The sequence below is a fragment of the Bombus bifarius genome, unplaced genomic scaffold (genome assembly GCF_011952205.1).
Source record: "Bombus bifarius isolate JDL3187 unplaced genomic scaffold, Bbif_JDL3187 scf7180000008297, whole genome shotgun sequence".
In the NCBI taxonomy this organism is placed as follows: Eukaryota; Metazoa; Arthropoda; class Insecta; order Hymenoptera; family Apidae; genus Bombus; species Bombus bifarius.
In genome coordinates, this window is record NW_022884576.1 from 635,075 (window position 1) to 659,438 (window position 24,364).

Here is a 24,364-nt window from a genome sequence, read left to right on the forward strand (position 1 = left end):
TAATCGTCGTTATGGCTTCCTTGAAAATTGAACGTCGTACCGTATATATTCTATTCCGACACAATCAAGCATTTTGCATTACTTATTCCCTTCAAATTTATTCCTCCAGTCGTACACGTCGCATACACACACTCGCACGCGTCGATTCTTTTCTCATTGATTATTTTAAAAGCAGCATTACGATATTCTGGGAAATAAACTAACTAACAAACGGATTGATAGAAAAGCTTTTAAACACGGTAAACTGTGTGACGGGATACGATGCGATGGGTTACGGTAGAAGCAACTTGCAGCAGTAAAAATGTAATGTCGTTCTCTCTGTATGATGCGCGCAAAGAGAACAATTAGCACTGTCAATTGTAAATAAGTTGACTGTCAGTCAACTGTAACTACGATTCAGTGTGTACGGTTTCATTCGAAAAAATGCAACGGACAAGTAAATAGAACTAGAAAAATGGAAATGAATGAAGAAACAAATTGATTCATGCCCCTTCTTTTAAATCTTCAACTGAGATGCTGTTTCAAAATTGAAATGCGTATGTACATTTGTACACTGTACACACGTAAATATGAATTTAATATCTCACAATAGATAATCACATATATAAGGATAAATACCAGTAAACATAACCATAAACATATAAGTTTATGGTATACAACATTTCAGAGCATTCACCCGTTATCGATAGATATGTATTTGACAATTTAAATGCTCCAGTAGCAGGGATACTCCTGTTGTTGGATTATCAGTAAAGGGATGTCTTTATTCGTTTTGTATAGTATCTTATCTGTGTAAAGTTAAAACCGATAATGCTCGTAAACGAAAAACATCGATGCGGTCAGCTCGACTTAGCGAATCAAAATTAGTATCATACGGAACGGCAAGTCGCACCGTTAGCTCGATCACTGAAACTTATCGCTGATTAATTGAAACAGCAACTACGAAATGACGCGGAAACATAGACAAATGATAGGCTACAAAATATTCTGTATGATCGTCGTTCCAACGATGTATTTGATCTTCGTTAATACGTTAGCAATATTTCTTCCAAACAATGCAGCAAGTGCGAATAACCCTACGGATACGCGTAAGTCTCGTTTTCTGAATTCTCCGTATTCTCAATTCTTCCTCTTCCTTCCTCTTACGTTATATGTGTCTTATACATATCAAGTAATTCATATCGTATCATATTATTGTCATAAGTAAACAAAAGTCCATGACTTTTGTTTTCTTAAACATACATTTGTCCCTTATTGCGACATGCACGATTAGTTGCGTTCTCTCAAAGAGTAAAGGAACAACTAATAACAAGCGATAAGTAATAAAGGGCAATTATGATGAAGCATTCGACGACTAACGAATGCGTATACACGGACGCATGCCGCTACGTTGAACGAAAAAGATGGTGGAGATATCGAGATACTAAAATTTAGAATGAATCATTACGTAATATGTTCGCATTATAAATACGATCTATATATAGTATATTTTATATATACATATAAAACTTTCACCTTTTACCTCTACGCTTGTTCTCCTTACTTTCCATTTATAATGTAACATAGTTCCTTCGTTATCATTGGAATTCACGCGTATAGTTACTGTTATATATCATTACGAGTACGTACATATTCTATCTCTTTAAGGACTTCGCAAGTTATTGCAAATTGGACCAAGCGCTATCGAAGCTGGAGAAAATGAAGTAAACTGCACTCCTCCAGCGATAAAAGAGTTTCCATCGGATGGCCTTACTCGACAGCAAAGACAATCGGGTTTTATAGCTATACATTTCGTGATAGCGATTTACATGTTTCTGTTACTCGCTATCGTTTGTGATGACTTTTTTGTGCCGTCGATTAAAAAAATTTGCCACAGTAAGTTCAGTATAGCAGCTTTAATTCATTTCCACCTTATTTTTATTTCAAGAAAGGCTATCGTCAAGATCTAAGATAATTTTTTATATAGCTAATACAGCTAAAACGTTGAAACTATTACATGGATTTGATTTTCAGAGATTAACGTAACAGAAGATGTCGCAGGAGCAACAATTATGGCAGCAGCTAGCTCTAGCCCAGAGCTGTTTATCAATATCGTAGGTACTTTTGTCACGGAAGGAGATTTGGGCGTCGGCACGATTGTTGGTTCTGCTGTTTTCAATATATTAGCTGTGCCTGCTTGTTGTGGTTTATTTGCAAATCAGGTGAGATCTTATCCTTGCGTCTTACACAGACGGAACACACTGTCGATTATGTATGAATCGAAAATAAAATCAAGTACATGAAAAAGGAAACCAAGAAATAAACACGAATAAAGCAAATCTTTGTTCAGGTATTGAATCTGGAAGGGTGGCCTGTCACGCGAGATACTATCGCATACGCATTCACAGTTCTCTTACTTATTTTAACTTTACGAGACGGTCGTATCGAATGGTACGAGGGATTGATTCTCGTTCTCTTGTATGTTTTGTACATTTTAGGTAAGTTTATGAAGTACTATTCAGGTAATTCCCCATCGTTACTTGATTCTTTCTATCGATAAGTGATAAAACCTTTTAAGTTGAGAAACTAAATAAATATTTCGTTCCATTTTTACTAATCTTCATTGCTACTTTATAATTTCCACACAGACTGCTTGTATCTCTAATTAAATGAAACGGAAATGTTTATCGTTCTAGCAATGTGTTTCGATCGGAAGATACATCAGTTTGTTCAATCGATAACAAATACAAGAAAGAAGTATAAGAATCTTTCCGAATCAACTCCCCTACTTTCTAATGGTATTGTTTATATCGATTAATTTTTTATTCAATTCAATTCTCTGAATTATACGTCGTTGAGTTTCATTTAAAAACACACGTCATCCGTTTGTTCTGTCAGACCTGGTTAAAAGCACGGATATTATTTTGTTGGAATCGAGCGGTGAAGATGAATCGCGTAAGTAACATAGATTGCATGAAAATATGTACAAGAATCCTTTGAGAAGCCTTAATCCCAATAAATATCTACCTATGTGTATATATACATATATTATTTTAGTTGATATCGTGAATATGAAGAATTGGCCAAATTCGACGTGCGAACGGATTTGGTGGTTGATTACTTGGCCTATAAATTTTGTGCTTCTCATTACGATTCCTGACTGTAGAAGAAACACATTGAAATCTTGGTACCCCCTTACTTTTATCATGTGTATAATATGGATAGCAACTACTTCGTACATAGTTGGATGGGTCATCACTGTAATTGGTACGTATCCTTGCAACAATTGTTGTTATCGTTCCCAGATATATAAATGCACTCGTTTTATTCTCGATATCGATTTAAAATGATCCTTATTTCAGGTGATACATTTAGGATTCCTGATTCCATAATGGGATTGACGTTTCTTGCGGCAGGAATGAGTGTACCGGAGGCTGTTTCTAGTGTTATCGTTGCGAATCAAGGTAATTTTCTTCATTTTGCGCTTTCACTCACCGATACCTTGCTAATAGAAGAATCAACCGGTTAAAACGAATTTTCATTTAAACGTACCTCCAAAGTAACCGATTAACCTTTGGAGTGATTTTCTTGTGATAATCGGTACATCGATCAAGAAATAATATATATGTAGCTAGCGAATAGCGGTCACGATAACGTAGCTATCATGAAATATCACGATAACATAGTTATCGTGAGACGGTTAGGTTACGATAACGCACCGCGTGATATTATCACGACGTTATTATCAAATTTGCCTCATCTTAGAATCGCTTTATAATCAGTTACAAACCACGTCATGTATTTACAGTATTATAAATGTTTTTACTTTTCCTTCACGACTAGCATTCATAAAGTACCGATATTTCACGATTTCTTTTCCTTTGTTTTTTCCTAATCTTTCTTTCTTATTTGGTATTGTTGATTCAAAATATGATTTTAGGGCACGGAGCCATGGGCATAAGTAATTCGATCGGTTCAAACGTATTCGACGTGTTACTTTGTCTCGGATTACCTTGGTTCCTGAAAGCAGCACTTTTTCCGAAAACACCTGGCGATCATTATGTAACGATTAATTCACAAGGTCTGGTTTACAATTCCATATCGTTATTTTCTACTCTCACCGTACTTTATTTGTCTCTTCTAATTGGCAAATTTAAATTGACTCGATCCATTGGAATAGTTTGCCTCATTATGTATGTAATTTTCTTGGTATTTGCTTCCATCCTCGAACTCAATTTGTTCTTTGTGGTTAATTTACCAATATGTGTTAACTGATACTTTATACATATGTTTGTTAATCCACTGACAATCTATCTTTACTGACCAAGTTTTACAAAAGGATTCGGAACTTTGAATCAGGCTCTCCTTTTATCTCCTTTCGATATTTTGATACGCACCATGAATCGTTGAAACATCAATTGAACATTGGTTTCACAATGAATGTATCGTGCTTGTCGCAAATAATTCAACTTTTAATTAGTTCATTATATTTTCCTGAATGTTTGTGTGCATTCTAGTGTATTATTTTGTGACGCATATGTACTTATGAATTTGTGCACATATAAATTTAATGAGTGTAATATATGAATGCCTATGTATGTATGTATATATGATATTTATATAGCTATTTCAACGATTTACAAACCATTTATATTTAGCATAAGTGTTTTTCAAATAAATTTCTGAAGTACTGTCCTTGTAGTTTAGCCAAGATACGAAAGAAAATTACAGAGATTTTTATAGTCCTCTGATATACGTAACATATAATGTATCTCATTACAAAGTAAGTTTCAATGGAAATGTATAGCTGTACGAATATGTCAGAGAAAGAAAAAGAACACAATTATTTATGTCATCCAAACAGACGCATTATTTCATTTGATATTTGTATATTTTTATACTACATTATTCATTTTACAAGAATTTGCCTATCAAGAAAAAGAAAATACATATATATGACATATTATAAAGGTGTAAAATACAATGCTTTAAAGTTGACCGCAATTGGTAATTACAACCTTCTGGTGTGTTTTCCCACTTTGTGAGCCATAACTTTCAATTTTTTTTACTACACCCATACCATCAACTACAGAACCAAAAACTACATGCTTATTATCCAACCAAGTAGTCTTTATAGTAGTTAGAAAAAATTGTGAACCGTTGGTGTTAGACCCAGAATTTGCCATAGACAATATGCCTGGTCCAGTGTGTTTCAATTCAAAATTTTCATCTTCAAACTTTTCCCCATAAATAGATTTTCCTCCTGTACCATTGTGATTAGTGAAATCACCACCTTGGCACATAAATTTAGGAATTATTCGGTGGAAGGTACTTCCTTTATATCCGAAACCTTTCTCTCCCGTACAAAGAGCGCGAAAATTTTCTGCTGTCTTTGGGACTACATCTGTTCGTAATTCCATCACGATACGACCCAATGGTTTATCATCAGCGGCTACATCAAAATATACTCGTGGCAAAACCATAACGATATTTGCAAAACGTACTTTACTTTATCACAGCGTCTTTTCCTCAGCAGGTGACATATAATGAGCAACAATAATTAAGTATACGTTATTTTGTAATTCAACTTATGCTACTTTAATTTATTTAAGAAATAACTGAATCAAACAAAATCGTTTAGCAAAAATAACTAGGTTAGTTTCTTTCGCTTAGAAATATATATGATTAAAGTATGATCGACACGACATCTTCATTGTCACACTGTACCAGATGTGACCAGCCTAAACATAAATCAGTTATATTTATGATATGTAGATATATTCTATACATCAGCGGTTCTTAATCTTTTGCTTACCACAGATCTCCTTTAAATATATAATTTTTTGTTGTCGCAAACCCTCAAAACCTAATTTAAAATTCAAGTCTAGAACGTGCCTTAAACATGTATATTTAAAACACTCATCAATTAGTCATCAAGAATTTATAAATTTGGAGAGGATAAATATTTTTTATTCCAATAATAAAAGGGTAACTTATGTATGTAAAAACTTCGCTGCCTCCCGGAGGTTTGCAAGCTAATTGTTTTACATATTTGCTTATTTAAATCGTTTTATGTTTTAATAGATATTATCTCATATTACGAATAATATATATACATATATTGTATATGATCATAATTGAGATCATTCGTTTTTTATGCATACTATTGTATACTTATCTTCTATATGTATATATTATAATATGGGCCATTTGGTAAATATAAACGCACATCCTTTATATTCGTTATAATTTCGATAAAACGATCTGTTATCAATGTGTGATACAATTTTTAGCATTACAATTCTCTCTAATAACTTGTTCGATATTATTAATTCATTATTATAACAAATCATGCTGCGAAAGCAGACAAGGGTGTTATAGACGGGTAAAACGTTGCTATAGATGGCGGTTGCATACTGTATTCTTGAATTACTGTATCGTTGGCTTTCTATATTCGTTCGAAAAATTTGTGACAGTAAAGTGTGTTGTCGACGCCCAGTTACTCGTGAGTGTTTCGGCTAAATTTTGTGTATTTCTTTTCTTAATGCGATTTGCATTTTGCTATGGGTTAAATAGTGAAAAATGTCACTGCATATATTTGAGCATATATTCGAATGATAATTTTTTAAAGTAGAAGTCGATAGATTTGACAAAATACCAAAAATGGCGATCTGAAAAAACAATTATTTCATACAACATCTACGTATAATTGGATCGACTCGTTGAGAATTGGCAAACGTGCACCTTTCCGTCATTTCTGCATAATATTTCTTTCTATTCGCTTGACGGAAACGAATATCTTTGAAGTAACGTTTGGAGCGTTCAACATATATTTCCTTTTACCTAGTAAAGTATACAATAGAACGTTAGGGGACATAATTGGACGTGACGGGATGTAATGAAACGTGACGAAAACCGACGGAATTGAGTAGGACTGGACTAGACCAGACATTGCAAAACCGAACGAGACGAAACTTTATGTTACTTTCGACGATAACCTCGTGTAAGAGAACTCGGTATATGTAAACGTATACATTACCACTAATAACGTTTACACGTTTCTTTTGTACATAGAGATTTCCCAGGGAAAGAGGAAAAATGCAGACAATTAAATGCGTTGTAGTTGGGGATGGTGCAGTAGGTAAAACTTGTCTGTTGATTTCATACACCACGAATAAGTTTCCATCCGAATATGTCCCAACAGTGTTTGATAATTATGCTGTGACTGTTATGATTGGCGGTGAACCATATACCTTAGGATTGTTCGATACAGCAGGTAATTATTAGTTTGCTCTACATATATATTAAAATATATTTGTTTTTCTTTCATCTGTTTTGTTAACTATATGTGAAATAATTTATTGATTTCTAATCTTTGATTTAAAGGTCAGGAGGATTATGACCGGCTACGTCCCTTAAGTTATCCTCAAACTGATGTGTTTCTTGTTTGTTTTTCGGTTGTGTCACCATCGTCATTTGAAAACGTTAAAGAGAAGGTATATATGTGGATTTCACATTTATAATATCGTTAATTGTATTTAGAAAAGCGATTTCCCAGCTCAGTTAGAATTCTTGTATCAGTGGGTTCCAGAAATTACTCATCATTGTCAAAAGACTCCATTCTTACTGGTGGGTACTCAGATCGATTTACGAGACGATGCAGCGACTATAGAAAAACTTGCAAAAAATAAACAAAAGCCTATATCTGCGGAACAAGGTGAGAAACTTGCCAAAGAACTGAAAGCAGTAAAGTATGTGGAATGCAGTGCTCTTACACAGGTATGATATTGTTTATAGTATATTTACCTTTATAGTTGATGACGTTTCCTCGATTCTTAACATATCGTTTCCTCGAATGTTTAGAAAGGTTTGAAAAACGTGTTCGACGAAGCTATTCTAGCAGCGTTAGAGCCTCCGGAACCAGTTAGGAGAAGACGATGTATCGTTTTGTAGAGAGCAACTAATATCGTTTTTAAAACCTATTAGCACTGTTCGGGCGATGACTGCTGTATGAGTTTGTCATACAGTGCATACGAGAATACTTTCGACTAATGATAGTTCGTCTGATTATCTGTGCGATCTATCTTTCGTTTTCAAATCATTCGACGTACGCTCGATTCGAAGAAAAAATTCGATCCAGAAAAGGTGAAGACAAGCATTTTATGTATAAGAAATATCCACACATATACATGTATATTATGTGCGTACATGTGCACGCGCGCGCGTGCGCGCGTGTGTGTGTGTACATATGTACACACATATGTATTCATGCATACATATGCACTGAACGCGCGTGCACAGACACCCACACACACACACACACACACAGAGGCAGACACACCCATACCAATATTTATCCTTTCGTCGACTGGTTCATCGAAAAAAGATAATCTACGGTTGGTTTTTTGCTTCAACCAATTCGAAGCAGCGAGCGAACATCGATGCTTCTTGGCAATCGCGTGGAAGGAACAATGTAATTATTGACAACTGTGAACATCTACACGAATTTCGTATAAAAAATACTTGTAAAACATTCTTCTATTTAATATGTAAGACGTTTTTATTGATAACTTAGTAGTGTGAATTTTTTAATAAATCAGTTTAAAAAAAGATTATGATTGAAACATACGAGTACAACTTTTATAGTTTTTTGTTTACCTTTACGTCATTTTTACGTTCTTTAATGATTTAACTATTTTTTCTTAACAATAGTGCTCAGGGTGCCTCCCTTTATCTCAGTTTTCGATACTTTCAAAATGATAAAACCTCTGACCTGTGGTTAAAGCTTTATTTACATACATTTTTTCACGATAATATATCATGGAATAATTAAGTAGTAAGTAAGAATAATTAAGTAAACTATATTACATGTAAAACCTGTTTCTAAGCTTGGCCATTTACCATAAAAGTTTGGTATCTAACTTTGGGTTAAAATTGATTACATTCGAATTCGAATGTTATCTTATTTTCTATTCTATCATGATTACTTAATCTCTATTAGGTCGCTATGATGTTGACTGCGTTATGCTGTCATCATACGTGTATTTTGATATACGCACACTAACATTTGTCGACAAAAGGTTTATCATACGTTTTATGAAATAAGATGCATTTCTTTGTCTCTGTTACCGTTTGCCATTTAAAAAATCAATGCATTACGCTCACGGAAAGGATATCACAAAAGGTGCGGCATGCCTGCTATGTGTAGTCGTGTAACGTACTTATGGTTGGCTTGAGTTTCAGAAAAAGAAAGAAAGACAGCAAAGTAATATTTTACGCAGAACGTGTTCATATGATCATTACTTACTTTTGGTCATTTTTTTGAACACTATTATTTTTTATTATGGTACAAACAATACAAAGTACAGAAATCTTTACTAGTAAAGTGTAATCTATGATTTCAAAGTTATTTTCGTTGTATCACTTTTGACAGTGATAAGTTCTTCTCGTGGATTTAGTTTTTCTTTCGTAAATATAAAACGGATCAAAACACTAGGTCGAAAGAAACGGAGTAACGAATACGATACGAACGTAATTTATGAAAACCGATGTTTAACAATAGAAAGTCAAATGCATTCGATCATTTATAAATTTCATCATCGTTTTTACTGTTATGTTTTTATTTTTATCAGTCTAAAATACCGATATGTATTTAAAAGAAATAATGATGAAACAACGTAGCACGTTAAATATCAAGTTAGCTCAAGTGTACTAACTGTGGCGTTTCTATTTGCATGTTTCGCACCTTTTCTTCTTTATTGTAAAATTTCTAATTAATTTATCAATTCCACCGCAAAAATTGAATTCAATTTGTTGAAAATAATTAGCGTCAGCTATACTTACATGTAGTATACATCATAGACGCCGTAAACGTCCTTCCCTTTGGTTTATGTTTATCGATATCCCTGTAAGTATTTCGCCGTGACTAGAATCGATTACAACGTACGTACAATTTTGCCTCGTGAGAAGCGATAAAACATAATTTATCTTTCGAAATTACAGAGGCCCTGAGTTGATCTTTTTATTTCTTGTTCCTGCTATAGATCGCATTAGATTCGATTTCGATTCAGTTGCAAATGTGGCGAGAAAGGGCAGTTCGTCTTCACTTGCGTACCTTATCGTCCTACGTGAATATTTTTGATAATAGATGCATAATAAGTCGATCAAAAATTATTCAAGGAAGATGAACACCTATGTTTTGGTATTGAAACGCGTATTTCAAACACGAATTTGAAAATTCGTTCATCATTTTGGGAAAATCTCGCGAAAATATTCACAAAGATGTGGCTGTGTATTAAATATAACGATTGGTTTATGTCCTGCTGCTGCGTGTGCGTGTAGGATATTCAGACACGTGCAGACTTTTCACAGTAGATAGATTTAAACATTCATGGCATAGTATATTGAATTTTGCGCATGTGTTGGTAGAGCCTGGACACCATTTGAATTATGCGCAACATAAGAATTTGTTGTAAGTAGAATTCCAGATTGCGTAACGTCGTGGGATGGCGCGCTGGCTGCTCCTTCGGGAACTCCGCGTTCCATTGTTGTGTAGTTGCCAATTATCTGCTGTTGGTGTAATTTTGAAGGCGAACAAGGGATTTGTAAGGATGATGACGAAGAACAAGACGACGAAGAGGAGGATGAAGAGGAAGAGAAGGAACAAGATGAAGAGGAGGAGGAGGAGGAAGAGGAGGACGAAGCAGAAGAAGACGAGGCCGATGCCGGGGACGATGAAGACGATGACGACGACAACAACGAGGAGGACAAGGCGCAGGAAGTCGAGGATGAGAAAACGGTAACTGTGGACGGTGTTGAAGTTACAACATTGTTAGAAATGGACTGAATGGTTCCTGCGCGACATACGGCGTCGAAGTTGGCACTGCTGCAATTTAGAGTATCGGAAATGTGATTCGGAAGAGTAAAATTCGAGGTCTGTAGAGGTGTTACGGGTGTAACAGTTGGTAGAGAAGAGGATGACGAGCACGAAGACGGTTGTGGCAATGAAGGAGAGAACGAGGTAGAATTAGAAGGTATCGAGATAGAAGCGGATGAGGACAAAATTGTTTGAGCCGATTGAAGATCGGACGAAGGTGTGAGAACTGTATGTCCCAAATGCAATTGGTAGAATCGATAAGATCCTTCGGTGGTTGCTATTCCGCTACCATTGAACGCAGCGCATCTCGATGGCGCTATTACAGTATAAGAGGACGAGGAGGAAGATGCTGCGGATGAGGCGGATATAGTGGATGGTAAACAATAAAAAGTAGGTTGATGATTGTGTCGATGATAGGGATGATGCTGATGTTGTGCGTGATGATGAATTTGTAACGAATGATTCGCGGTATGAGGAACCGAGGAAAAAGTGACACCGGAAATTCGAAAGTCATCTGGTTGCTGATGATGATGCAAATGAAGGTGCAAGGTTTGTTGGGTAGGCTGTAACGCGATTGGATTAGTGGACGAGATTGATGTGAACCGAGAATCAAGAAGAGGAGAGGAACCAGGAGGTATAGGATGACTGACCGAACCGGAGGAAAGTGGCGAAGCTTGATCAAGGTTTTGAGTAAGATTCGATATCGGCGATACCGAACGATTCCCTAAATGGAAATATCTAAATTGTTGTGGTGCTGGTGGTGGTTGCGGTTGTGGTTGCGTTTGTATTTGCGTTTGCAATCGATGATCGTTCTTATTAGTTCGAGGATACGGATACCTCTCGATGTGATTCGCGTAACTAGGAGAAGGATGCGATGGCAAGATTCGTTGGATATTCTGGTAAGTTGGATCGGATAATCCGTTGTACGGAACGAAATACATGGTACGGTAACACTTGCCATTAGCAGGAAGTCCGGCATATACGGTGGTAGGCACTATGTTGCATCGATAATTGGTAGGAGTCGTTGCAATAGGTTCCCTTCGTCGAGTTTTTATGGAAGGACCGCCGCTCGTACAACTTCTACCAATACCAACGGGAGCGATGTTGTTTATATCAGTCTGTTCGGCTCCGATTGCGATACCTCGCGTACTGTGCATATTCGCAACATTTAATTGTTCTTGAAAATACTGTTGATCGTTACTCCTTGGATCTTGGTAAAAACGAAAGGTACTATCGTTTGCCGGTAATCGAGAATGTTGTCGCGTGAACAGGTCGTCCGTGTAGGGCTCACGTTCTAACGAATTTTGGCCAGTCACGTTGGTATTCTCTACAATAGTCTGATAGATATCGTCAATTTGCTTCTGCATCGTATTTATTCTGTTAATCGTGTTCGCGTCTTGTTCGTCAGCAATCAAAGTACTAACGAACGAGTTCGGTGTAGAAACGTCGATCATTTCATCATACAAGGCAATCCGACTATCAACTTTAACGCAATTGTTCTCGTAATACGTCGGTAACGAGGAATGAAAATTCGTTTTGAGAACATTTGTGTTATCATTTTCCAGAATTGTCCGTTGATGAAACGAAACATTTTCATCCAAGTTATCTTGCTGTTGTCGTTTAATACCGGTTACAGATGGTCTACGATTAAATCCGTAATCGTTTAATTCGTCATCGTCGTTGTCAATATTACCAATGTCTTTATTTCCACCGTCATTATTGCCGTTACCGCTGTTGTTGTTGCTGTTATTATTGTTGTTATTGTAACAGCGACTAACTATGCGTTCTATCTCACTACTGCTACCGCCACCACCACCACCACTACCACCACCACCACCACCGCTGCTACCACTATTACCACCAGCACTACCATCACTACCACCATTACCACCAACACCACCACCACGTTCATGATTGACATTCTCATTGGATGGAAAACAAAGTTGGTGTCGATTATCATTACCCTCGTTCTTTCCATCAACGATTCTATCAATTTTATCCTCAACGTTGTAACTATTGTTAGTGTTAGTGACATTCATTACCGGCTGATATTGATTTTCGACTTCGTTGTAACGTCGCTTTATTCTTTCGGTTCTGAATTTGTCTTGTTCTACAAATGCTAGCAATTCATCGGTTGTACTATCTCCTATATCGGGTCTGTTGTTGATACTCGTCGGTGTGCCTTTGGTAACGTCCGGTGGACCTACGTAATTTCGACCATCTTCACACAGCGCCGCTTCGATATCTTCTAAACTGTAAGGCGAAAACGCGTTGTAGCCTACAGTCGAAGCACGATTTTCGTTCACCATTATTCTAGAATTATACCGATAATAATCTTCTTGAGTATCCGTATTATTAACAGTTACACAGGACAATGGTGCCAGACTAGCTAGGAATTGTCTACGGCCATCGGAATTATTCGTTTTTAAGGAGTTTTTCGATTGTTGACCGTCTTTGATGTTATTGTTTTTTCCGTTGCTTCCAAGACCAAGATCTGGCAAGTTAGAATGAATGCTTTTTTTGTGTACAAACAAATCGGTCAATTTCTTATATGTCGACTGATGTATGCTATCGGCAGTTGCAGTACTGGTAGTGGAAGGATTTTGCTTATAATAATTGGAGCCCGTAACCATTGTGGTCATAGTTGTGGTTGCCATTGCCGTGGTTATCACTGACGACAAGCTCGACGACGTAAGTATCGTCGTTGCCATTGCCGTAGTTGTTATCGTAGCGGCAGTGTTGGTGGCGATGGTCGTCGTGAGTGCTGCATCGGAGAATGCGGTGAGTTTTGTAGCGACATGTAGTGTTGTTGGTAACTCTGCTGCCATCGACGACATGTCGGCATCGTGTCTCAATGACGGATCATGTATTGGTAATTCGGTATCGATTTCCGTACTTGTGAACAAATCTGTAACACCCTTGGTTGAATTTTCACAAACATTGTCTTCCTCTTGGTCCACGCAAGTAAGTTGACGTATTCGTTCCTCTAGCGACAAGTTTTTCGAAGGAAGAACTTTCTTTCGAGAACTCGTGCGATATTTATCGAGAAGACTTCTTCGAAGAGTATTCCTCTCGATCGTTCTCTTAATTGGATTCATTGAGTCGTTATTAAGAGAACTGGTCTGATTTTCGCCAATTTTTGATCTCTTTGCGACATCGAGAAAACGTAAGTTCTCCGCGGTAACGAGAAATGTCGGGCTATCCTGTGACTCGTCAAGAGTATGCGCCGAAGAAATCAATTTACCAAGAGGAGCCGGAGGCGGCGAAACGAATCTCGGGTTAGGAAATAACTGTCTAACCGCAGAATTTGGTTTAAGACTGTTGCCCGTTAAAGAAGAACTACCCAGTTTAAATATAAGGGAGAGCTCTTTTATATCCGATGGTGTTTGGTTTACGGCAAGTCGATTTTCGTTGTCCTGTTCTTCCGTATCGCTTATTTTGTTAGGCAAATTTGGCTGCGTATCATGATCATCGTTAGCATTGCGACAACAAATTTCTTCGTTACGTACGATACATTCGATCGAATCGTTCTCATCGGTTGTAGTATGATTATTCGTCGTCCGATTAACTGCTATTTCTGTGTCGTGGGAAGCAACATTCTTTTCAGAAACGTTCTTTTGGCTGGTTTTCTTTCCATGTTGCAAGTCGATATCTTCTTCCTCGCTAATTTCGCGTACAATACGTCTTTCGGTGACAGTTGTCATAGTTATGGTTTCCACGAGATACCGATGGCGAGATTCTAGAAACGAAAAATGCTTTTGCGAATGTTTGCCATCAGAAAACGTTAATCATAATGCATATTTGCATTGAAAAATTAAGAAACGTATAAATATACCACTAGTAGTTGCTTTTGGTAGATTCTCGTCCGTTTTCTGTACATGCCCGTTATTACTATCCATTACCTCGTGATTGCATCTGGATTCTCCTTCGACCTCTGCACCTGTAAAAATACGATACGCCATCTTATTGGTTACTTCGATGTTCAGTGACCGTCGGAACGTAGCCAAGTGTACAATTGACACGAATATCAACAAGTACGTGACAGATTTTATAGTACGTCGACGAGCAGTTTTAGTTAAGAATGTACACATTCTTTTTTCCCCGCATAGCACGAAAATGCCGGAGTCACGGTACACTGTACTTCCGGCGGCTGCTGACAACCCGTACAATCAACGTTCACGAACATGAATAAGTGCGCAATTATTATTTACGTATTCGTTCCGTAAACGATTTTCTCCTCTTTCCTTCCTTTTTTTCCTCCTCTGTTCCCCTTTTCATTGGAAAGAACTTTGCTATTATATGTATGGAATTTATTCGATACGGTTTTGTCATTGAATAGAAAAGTAAGAAACGTTAAGAACAAAATTTGCATTACACGAAACTGTGAAATTTCACATAGTGGGTCTATCGCAGAAATAAAATAATCTATATAGGAAAAAATAAAGAAACTTATTCCTTGCTCGAATTAGGAGGTATGTATTATTCATGACAATACATTTCACATTATGGAGAGAAATGGTGTGAGAACGCCTGTGAATATTGTACAAGAATATAATACCTAGCTTCTTTATGTTGGTTTGTATTAATACTCCCCTTTGATTCAAGCTTGGTTGGATATTATTGGGAAGTAAGAGAAGAAAGTTCGGTTCTTAATATATATATATACACGTATATTATATACATATATTATATATATACACACATATATTCATAAAGAGTATAGCAAAAAAAAAACAAGGAATGTCACAAAATAGCTTTGTTAAGAAAATTAAACTTTAATATTCAAATCTATCAAAAAAAAAAAAAAACAAGAAGAACATTCATTAAGTTTAACCATATTACTAAGAAAATGAAGCTTATATCTTATTAAGACATCATAAAAAAGAATGACTAATGAAATATTAAGTATTTTACAGTAATTGCAATTTTGTTTTAATTTGAGCATTTAATAATGAAACAAATTAAGACATTTCTACTTCTACTATCACTAAAAATAAAAGAAAACACCTATTTCACAAATAGTCACTTTCTTCTCACGTATTTGTTGTGTATGACGCAACATGTCATAAAACGGATAGGGAAATTTCGTGTTTTGTTTCAGTACATGTGGGCATTCCTTGTTATTAATCAAACTATCAAATCTTCAACGCTATCTTATGGAGACATTTTGATCGTTATAATCATTGCGATTTGATACTTTTACAGTCTCAGTTACAAAAAAAAAAAAAAAAAAAAAGAGAAAATATGTTATAAAATGGAAAATCACGAGAAATGGACGTTTCTCGTTGTTTTCCCTTTACCTCTCACATTAGAATGAAACTCACCTGCCGTTCGTTGACAGTGAAGATAATTTAATGATGATCGTAAGCAACATTCTGCTACGTTAGACAGTTCTCCATTAGAATAAACATCTTTGTAACCTTCGGGTGGACTTAATGTTTCTTGTTGATGATCTTGACTTGCAAGTAACGGTGGCGATGATCTTTCTATCAATGGTTGCGATGGTGCTGGCGGTGGTGGTGGTGGTGGAGGTGGTGGTGGTGGCGGCGGTGGTAGTGGCGGCGGTGGAGGTGGTGACGGTGAAGACAACGTAGACGATGCGATCGTCAATGGCGGCGAAACAAATTCAGTCAGAATTCGTCTGTAACTCTCGACATTCTTTGCTCCATTAACTTTTTCGCGACTTTTGCTTTTGTCTCGTAGATCTGCTGAGTTTCTTACTTCTCTCACTACTTCTTCCCCTACATTCGATCTTCTCTCCTCCGTTTCCGCTATGGTCTTTGGCACTTGGATTCCTTTTTGTACTACATGCTCCTTTCTTCTTATTATGTCATCTTTAATTGCCTCCTCTACCATTAATTCCTCCTCTTCCTCTTCCTCTCCTTCTTCGATTTCTTCTTCATCTCCTTCCACTTCTATTTCATATTCTTCATCATCTTCATCTTCTACATGTAACTCAACACATTCGAATCCTTCGCGAGTACAATTTTCTTCTCTGAACGTGTTTTCGTGTATCATTTCTCCATCTCTTTCTATATCATGGTATCGATTGTTATCCGAAACACCGAAATGGAGATTCAACTCGGCTCGACATTCTTTACAGTTTCCCAAACGCATCAATTCATGTTCCTGGCAACAACAATCACAGTCTTCTTCATAATCGGCACAACATTCTTCTTTTATCAATATTATATAATCAGCTGCAAAAAACTCGTTTAATTTTTCGTTGATTACAACCCGATTTTTCTGCGATCGTGTTTTAGATTGACCAGGTTTTTTTAACAAGGACTTGAGAATTTTCGCAGGCTGCTCTGCCGGAAGTTTGCTTCCGTGCTCCTTCATTATTGGGGCTTCTTTCTTCCCCCTCTATGCTCACTATATATCTTTTTTCAATGTCTATACCCGCGCAGTATTCCTTTCTCTATCTGTCGTCCACAGGTGTGCGTTACAACGTTATATTTCGACTTTTTCCATCAATAATTACCATGTTGCGCGTCCTGGACGCAACAGTATTACTTTTGTCTTCTCAAGTTAAATTCCAATTGCAGTTTCAGCTCCAGACTCCTGATGTATTTCGATATAATACTATGCATAATCGATTACCCGATACGATTGATAACCCGATCCTCTTAATTAATTAAGTATCATCGAGCAGCCACGCCATACTTTTCTAGAGACGACTATTGTTCCGTTTCTGTAAATTTGTTAATTCGACGACACGTTAGGCGATAAACAAAATTAGTCGGTCAATCGCACATAACCGACTCATCACGATTTGTAATTGTGATGCAAGCGAATATTGATTGAATTTTATTCAACATTGTAAACGGAAAGGAAATAAAAAGAAGAATGAGAAGTGAAAATTACTCGTAAAATTGAAATCGATGCACTCTATCCGTTTAAACCGTTGTTTTCCTGGTGTTTTGTCTCGTCAATCGAAAATTATTCGACGTACTACGAATTATGTAATAGGAAAAGCTGAATCGGTAGCAATGAAAAAGTGAACGAACGAATGAACAAACATGCGAACGAGCGCGTGTAATTAGAATCATTCGATATCTCCTTTATTCCATAGCAGCGACAAGCAGCAAAAACCTTTCTGCGTGCAGCTCGGAGTTTTCATGCCTTGGTATTTCACTCGTTCGTGGGAACGATTAGTTCAAGCATTATCACCGGTCATTATTATGTTATATATATATATATATATATATATATATATATTTATATTACATATATATAAGTATTATTATTTCATTATTATATGTTACACTAAACACCGGTATTGACACTCGTCGACGACGACGATGGTCGTGTTAACCGTACTGTCGTCGTCACTGTCGATGTTTTCGTCACGATCCTCGTTAGCGTTGCGTCGTTGCTTTCGTCATTGGCACCGTTTTCTTTTCCGAACGTTCAGTATTTCATTCGTTGTGCGCAAGCGAATGCTCGTTTCAGGTAACACTCGACCGTTTATCGATCTTGGACGGCGAACGTGGGCGCACTTCTAAACGATACAACGCACCACCGCCATAGTTCTCGTTGTAACTCGTACTTTCACCGTATATACGCGCACATACTTGCATATTTGTACATACGTACTATTTAATATTCAGCAATGCAACACAACCGAGGTATTACAGTCGAACAAATGAATTTCACGGCTGGTTAACGATTATTTCACTTCGTTTACCTATTGATGAAGTATTAAAGTGAAATTATATTACTGTACAAAATTGGTGAAACGTTTATACAATCAAGGTTATCTATCGAAGACTCGGTAAAGCTCCTGATATTCACGATGCGGCAACGACAACACAGCGCAGCGCAACAATTCGAATCGTATACACCATAGCTACTCGTTCGAAACGAACGCCGATGCTAGCTGTCATCGGACCGTTTCGACCTCGAGAGGACACCACCTCACAACCGTTGCCTAGAGTAGATCATTAACGCGCATGATAACCGCGCATTGCGTCATAATATGTTTGAATTTGTTCCGCGCAATAGCAAACAGTAAACGAAGGGTCGGTTGCGATAGAAAATGAGGATTTAATATTATATTATTATTAATAGGTATTAACAAATCTCCGCTTCCCATCTTTTTCATAACGCGCGAGATAACATTAGGTACACGTAATATGAAACAAAGCGATCCTAACCCAAACCTACATTAATTATAACTTTGCAATGGTCTGGGCACGATGTTTTAATTTTTTCGTTCCATTAATTTTATGTCTTTAACTTACGAGTTTCATTTATTTATTTATATTTATTCATTCATTTATTTCGTTATCCATTTTACTACTTCTCAATTGTCTCTTATTTTATTTTGTTATTTACTTAGTTTTTATTTATTTTCGCCGAGTATCTTTACATTATTTCTGCGAATTTTATAGTCATTCGTGTCGACTTGTATATTTTGTGACAAAATATTTCTAAGATACTTTATAATATTTTTAATGATGATCGTTTATTGCCATGTAGTTAAAAATATTAAAGAAAGTAGCGCGTGAACTTACAACAAGATGATTCACAGAGATTCTGCAGTCGAATGCTTTGACCGCTTCATTCTTTATTTTTTGTAACAATCGTTTACTGTACCATAATAAAAACAGTATAATATTTGCAGAAGAATATAATAAACTAAAAACGATCAAAAGTTTAACACGAAATACAGTTCTAACAACTAGACTAATGGCTCTAATCCAAAACGCGGGTAGTTTTGACGATGTCAATATACTGTACACTGTACAATTATTCTCATTAATATTCGGATACTCTTTACAATAAGATAACCTTTTTCAAATTGGAGCGAACGACGAACTTTTTTCAGAAGTTGGAAGAATTAGTTTACTAGGATTGGTACCTTTTCACCGACATAAATCTACAAAACGTCGATACGCCTAATATTTAATTTTAATATTTTAATATTTTAAATTTTCATTACAGAGTCACATAAGAATATGTAAGAAGTGACTTTCACTATTTTTTCATAATACTGATCAATTGCATCTTTAAAAAGCTTTTTTTCATACATGATCTAGTAAACTAACTCTTCTAACTTCCAAAAAAAAAAAAAAACGTCGCATGGTCGAATTAAAAAAAAAAGTTGTTCTGTTTTAAGGAGTGTCGGAATATTAATGAGACTGGCTGTAAATTTTTTATATTTATTACACTTGTTGTTACGCAGATAGATTATGGTAAAGTTTTTTGCCTCAAATTATAATGATTACCGAATATGTAGCGTGGCACTGGATAGTTAATCTCTAATTGTTTCTGTGGTGTGTGTTGTGTATCGTATTACTCGTGTTTATAGTATAAAGTATCTTAAATACTACCTTATGATATAATGAATTATAATACAGTATAATACAATAAAATATAATGTGATATGGTATAATGTAGAGTAGTATAATAATAATTAAAATAGAGTATAATATAACAATTAAAATATCACAAATACAATCTGTTTCTATTGTTCAGGTTACGTCCAACTGTTATACTGTTATATTTCCAACTCCTAAACTGACGTTGAAGAGTTACTTATGCCATCGACAACGTACAGAATAGACGTGATATATGACATTCAATGCTTTTACGAGTTCAACGTTTTGAAAGTCATCTGATCTGCCCATACTATTTTCGTATCATATGCGATGTTATCGATTTGGTATCGTAGTGGCGCCACAGACGGCATATAGAATAGACGTAATCACAGACAACGTATAGAATAGATGAGTATACAGCATAGATCTTGCATCTTATAGACTTCATGCCCCATTTTCTGAAATATTGATCCTATAAAAAATTAGTGTTTCTTACGCCCCCTAGGATTTACAGCGGTGTGTGTAGAAATTATATTCAATTCAACTAATAAAATTGGTAAAGTTGCGGACAAGTATCCTAAAGTCATCACGAGTAAAAATCTGTTGTATTTTTACCATATCTGATAGATTACACATGGTTACACGCTTTAATAATGCACTAAATAACACGTACTTTCCCAGAAAATGGAAAAAAAGTAAATTAATAGCCATCATAAAAAAAGATAAAGACGGCTCCTCATCCTCAAATCTACGACCTATAAGTCTTTTACTCAACATAAGCAAAGTATTCGAAATAGTCATAAACAATCCCCTAGTCTCCTTTCGCACAAAAAGTCACGTAATTCCAGAAAATCAATTCGGCTTCCGACACAAACATTCCACACTCTACGCAATAAATAAATAATTAACGTCGAACATCCGTTGGGCTCTCAACGCAAAGCAATGAGTAATCACCTGCTTAATAGACCGCGTAAAAGCATTCGACATAATATGGATCTTAGGCCTTATATACAAAATAATTAAGAACAACTTTCCGAAATACCTAATCAAAATAGTCTGGAACATGATAACTAATAAATCCTTTGTAATGACCGATGGTTCGCACACATCAAGCAAATAATTTTTTATAGAAAACGGCTTACAACAAGGAATGTAAACTCTCCGTCATTTTTCAATATTTAAAATAGCGACTTACTAAATCTCTTTAATCTCAATACATCCACCCATAAACGCTCTATAGCTTTCGCCGATGATTTAATTATCTACGCAACAGGTCGCAAAACCAAAATAATAAGAAAATGTAAAACCATACTGTTTAGACCCAAATTAAGTGAACTCGACTCTACTGAAAGAGAACATTATAAAAAATTTCAATTAAGAGAAAAAACAAATGAAGGGGAACACATACCCCACAAAAATTGTGAAAAATACTTAGGCGCAAATATAGATGACAAATTAATCTTCAAACAGCACATCGAAATTCAACTTGCCAAAGCAAGCAAAGCGTTGTGGAAAGCAAAAAGATTATTCTACTCCAAACATCTGAACAGCAGTGTAAAAATCCTCTGTTACCAAATACTAATTAGACCGATCATAACCTATGGTTGTCCACTCTGGTATAACATATCAGCGTCATTAATGAAAAAAAATCCGGGTATTTGAAAGAAAATGCATCAGGGCTTGTCTGAGTAAATACAGCTCCAAACATAGTGACTTCAAAAAATACGTTAAAAACAAAAAATCTACGATTTAGCCACCATACACCGCATCGATTGTCATATCCTAAAACTAACAAGAAATCACTTCACTCAAGCTGCAAAGATAAAAGAAAATAGCTTAATTTTCAGTTGTCTACTTCCAAACGAACTATACCATAATAATACACTCAAAGCAGGCCATTTCCCCCCAGAAGCGTTCTTATACCTAGATGAAAAGAAATTACCTCCAAGATCAAAACAATATACCCATAATTTACCACATAAAAAGAGAAATAGGAATTAAAATAATACTTTACTAAGAAAATTTAAATGGACAGACATAGATACTAGGTGGAGATACAATATGGCTCTCCCGTAAAAAGACACAAAAAGCAAACACAGAAAAAACATAAAAAAGTATTGCTGGATATCGAAATAAAAAAAAAAGAAACAGAGAGAGAACCGCAAAACGTCAGTAGCGTTCAATTTCTCTCCTTGTAAAATAAGTGTAAGTATTGTAAACATTGTAAATAAATCTAAATGATATCCCCCTTACCCTCCCCATCCCCTACCCCCACCGTTCCCTCAGCCCCTTAGCCCCAAAGGAACCAAAAGTAGGCTACCAATCTGTCCTGTTTTGCGACCAAGTTTTCGGGACAGAAAAAAGAAGAGAAGACAATATCGTATAAAAGTACCGCTTTTGAGCGGCTTAAATTATATCACAAACTGTAATGTTAAAAAAATAAACCCAACACAAAATATGGTATGGCTACATCGTACCGTCGCGTAACGGTACTTTTGCCAAAACCACTTTCAAACAGAAATTCATTGTTTATTGTGAATACACATATGTAATTTATATTTACATTGCGTTTTAGGATATTTAACAATTTGATGACATATTTTCATATGACATAAGCTCAATTATCCATCAATTAAAAATGAATTTATCAACTTATATTATCTGCTGTAACATAACAACGAAAATTTTATCAATTTCTGAAATCTTTTTTATACTTTATTTAAACACAATCTGGCCAAAACGATCTTTATTTATCCATATAACCATAATAGTTGTGTATGTAATATAAACCATAAAGCATCAATAATATTATGAAGATTTGATGAAAAGAAGAAGTTCAAATATGTGGTGTGGAACACGTAATTAGAACTACTTAGATTACTGCATAAATAACGAATTTAATGAAAAATATTCCTGATAAAAATTGAATGGTTTCAAGGAGAACATAATTTGACGTGATTAGTTTTTGGTAATTAGCTAGTCTTCATCTCCAATTTCGATGATTTCTGAATATGTCATCAAGGACAATTTTTCAAAACAATAATTTTTTCCTTTAGATGCGTATAAACGCCGCTCGGTCCTAGATATTTCTACATATTCGTAAAAAAGAGCTGTCCTTATTAGACATTGAATCCCGCACATACATGTGTATCTATGTGCTGATGTGTGACACAGTCGCAAATATAGCCGACACGATCACTACTTTGCCTGCCACTCGGTGATTTGTTTACACCCATCAACCATCGATCTGCTTATTTTTATACCATAGTTTGCGAATCTAAATAAATAGCTACGAAAACTTTATTCACAACTGCATACGCGAGGCTGTAAGAATATTATACTTCAAACTTACAAACAATTAAGAAATGTAACCATAATGAAATATATGAATTCTAAATTTATGTAATAATTACGACCGACTGGTACACTTTTTAATTCAACAAAAAATAATTCACAACACGCAAGATAAACCTAACCCAATTTTAAATCCAACATATTGATGATATTTACTTTTAATTGAATTATAACGGACATTTCTTGCAACCTCACATATATAATTGTGCAGGGGACCTTTAAGTTCGCCCAACCGTCGTTAGTATGCAGAAGATAAGCTGCCGGCGACTGGTAACCAATACTAACATATGCGCTATTACAACACACAACTATAGCCAGAACCCACTATAACGGTACCGGCAGTTTTTTCACGAATATCTCGAAAACCAAGCGAGTCCACTCATTCTATGTATGTGAAAAAGTTGCCCAAAATATGAACTTCTACACATATCCAAAAATCATCTAAATCAGAAGGTAGGCAAAATAAAAATAATAAAAGCATATTTCATTTCTAATGACCTTCTGAACTATTCTGTGAAAAAAATTACCACTTACAACTTCCCCGATTGTGAGTGTTTTGGAAACTAATACGATTGAGCTAATGAGAGGAAGAGGGGGGCGGGGAGAAGGAGAGAAAGAGAGAGAATCCCTCGAATCGGTCCGAAACTACCGAGCTATCCGAAAACTGGTCAAAATATCATGCATTTTGATTATCAACATGTAACTTTATCACCAGTTTGGCTTCCTCAATTATATATTTTATATGTAGTACTAGCTACAACTACTAGTACTTACTAATTACTAGTACAAGCTATTAACTTGGCTTCCGTACTAGACAACGCTGCTACCG

At 35.9% G+C, this 24,364-nt stretch overlaps 4 protein-coding genes across 8 annotated transcripts; 2 read left to right on the forward strand and 2 right to left on the reverse strand.

Annotated features, from left to right (window-relative positions):
- The first annotated feature begins 303 nt into the window (after positions 1-303).
- On the forward strand, positions 304-4,800 carry LOC117212438 (sodium/potassium/calcium exchanger 4-like). Of its 2 annotated transcripts, none has more exons than XM_033457279.1 (9): positions 304-436; positions 1,648-1,875; positions 2,014-2,201; positions 2,330-2,477; positions 2,676-2,777; positions 2,878-2,934; positions 3,037-3,246; positions 3,342-3,443; positions 3,920-4,800. In XM_033457279.1, the coding sequence occupies exons 1-9, from the start codon at positions 424-426 to the stop codon at positions 4,252-4,254; spliced, it is 1,383 nt and encodes a 460-aa protein (XP_033313170.1). In that variant the 5' UTR covers positions 304-423; the 3' UTR covers positions 4,255-4,800. The 2 variants fall into 2 exon arrangements, with proteins under 2 accessions (XP_033313170.1, XP_033313169.1); XM_033457278.1 differs by lacking the exon at positions 304-436 and adding an exon at positions 676-1,088.
- An 84-nt stretch (positions 4,801-4,884) lies between these two features.
- On the reverse strand, positions 4,885-5,714 carry LOC117212445 (peptidyl-prolyl cis-trans isomerase). The gene has a single exon (XM_033457299.1). The coding sequence runs from the start codon at positions 5,460-5,462 to the stop codon at positions 4,968-4,970; it is 495 nt and encodes a 164-aa protein (XP_033313190.1). The 5' UTR covers positions 5,463-5,714; the 3' UTR covers positions 4,885-4,967.
- Positions 5,715-6,332: 618 nt separating this feature from the next.
- LOC117212444 (cdc42 homolog) lies at positions 6,333-8,199 on the forward strand. Of its 4 annotated transcripts, none has more exons than XM_033457296.1 (5): positions 6,333-6,484; positions 7,054-7,255; positions 7,366-7,475; positions 7,561-7,758; positions 7,843-8,199. In XM_033457296.1, the coding sequence occupies exons 2-5, from the start codon at positions 7,078-7,080 to the stop codon at positions 7,930-7,932; spliced, it is 576 nt and encodes a 191-aa protein (XP_033313187.1). In that variant the 5' UTR covers positions 6,333-6,484; positions 7,054-7,077; the 3' UTR covers positions 7,933-8,199. The 4 variants fall into 4 exon arrangements, with proteins under 4 accessions (XP_033313187.1, XP_033313188.1, XP_033313189.1 ...); XM_033457297.1 differs by lacking the exon at positions 6,333-6,484 and adding an exon at positions 6,491-6,982; XM_033457298.1 differs by lacking the exon at positions 6,333-6,484 and adding an exon at positions 6,491-6,785.
- Positions 8,200-9,443: 1,244 nt separating this feature from the next.
- On the reverse strand, positions 9,444-18,054 carry LOC117212436 (probable serine/threonine-protein kinase DDB_G0282963). Its single transcript, XM_033457275.1, has 3 exons — positions 16,180-18,054; positions 14,691-14,795; positions 9,444-14,594 (listed from the first exon to the last, which is right to left on the reverse strand). The coding sequence occupies exons 1-3, from the start codon at positions 17,195-17,197 to the stop codon at positions 10,360-10,362; spliced, it is 5,358 nt and encodes a 1,785-aa protein (XP_033313166.1). The 5' UTR covers positions 17,198-18,054; the 3' UTR covers positions 9,444-10,359.
- Between the last annotated feature and the right edge of the window lie 6,310 nt (positions 18,055-24,364).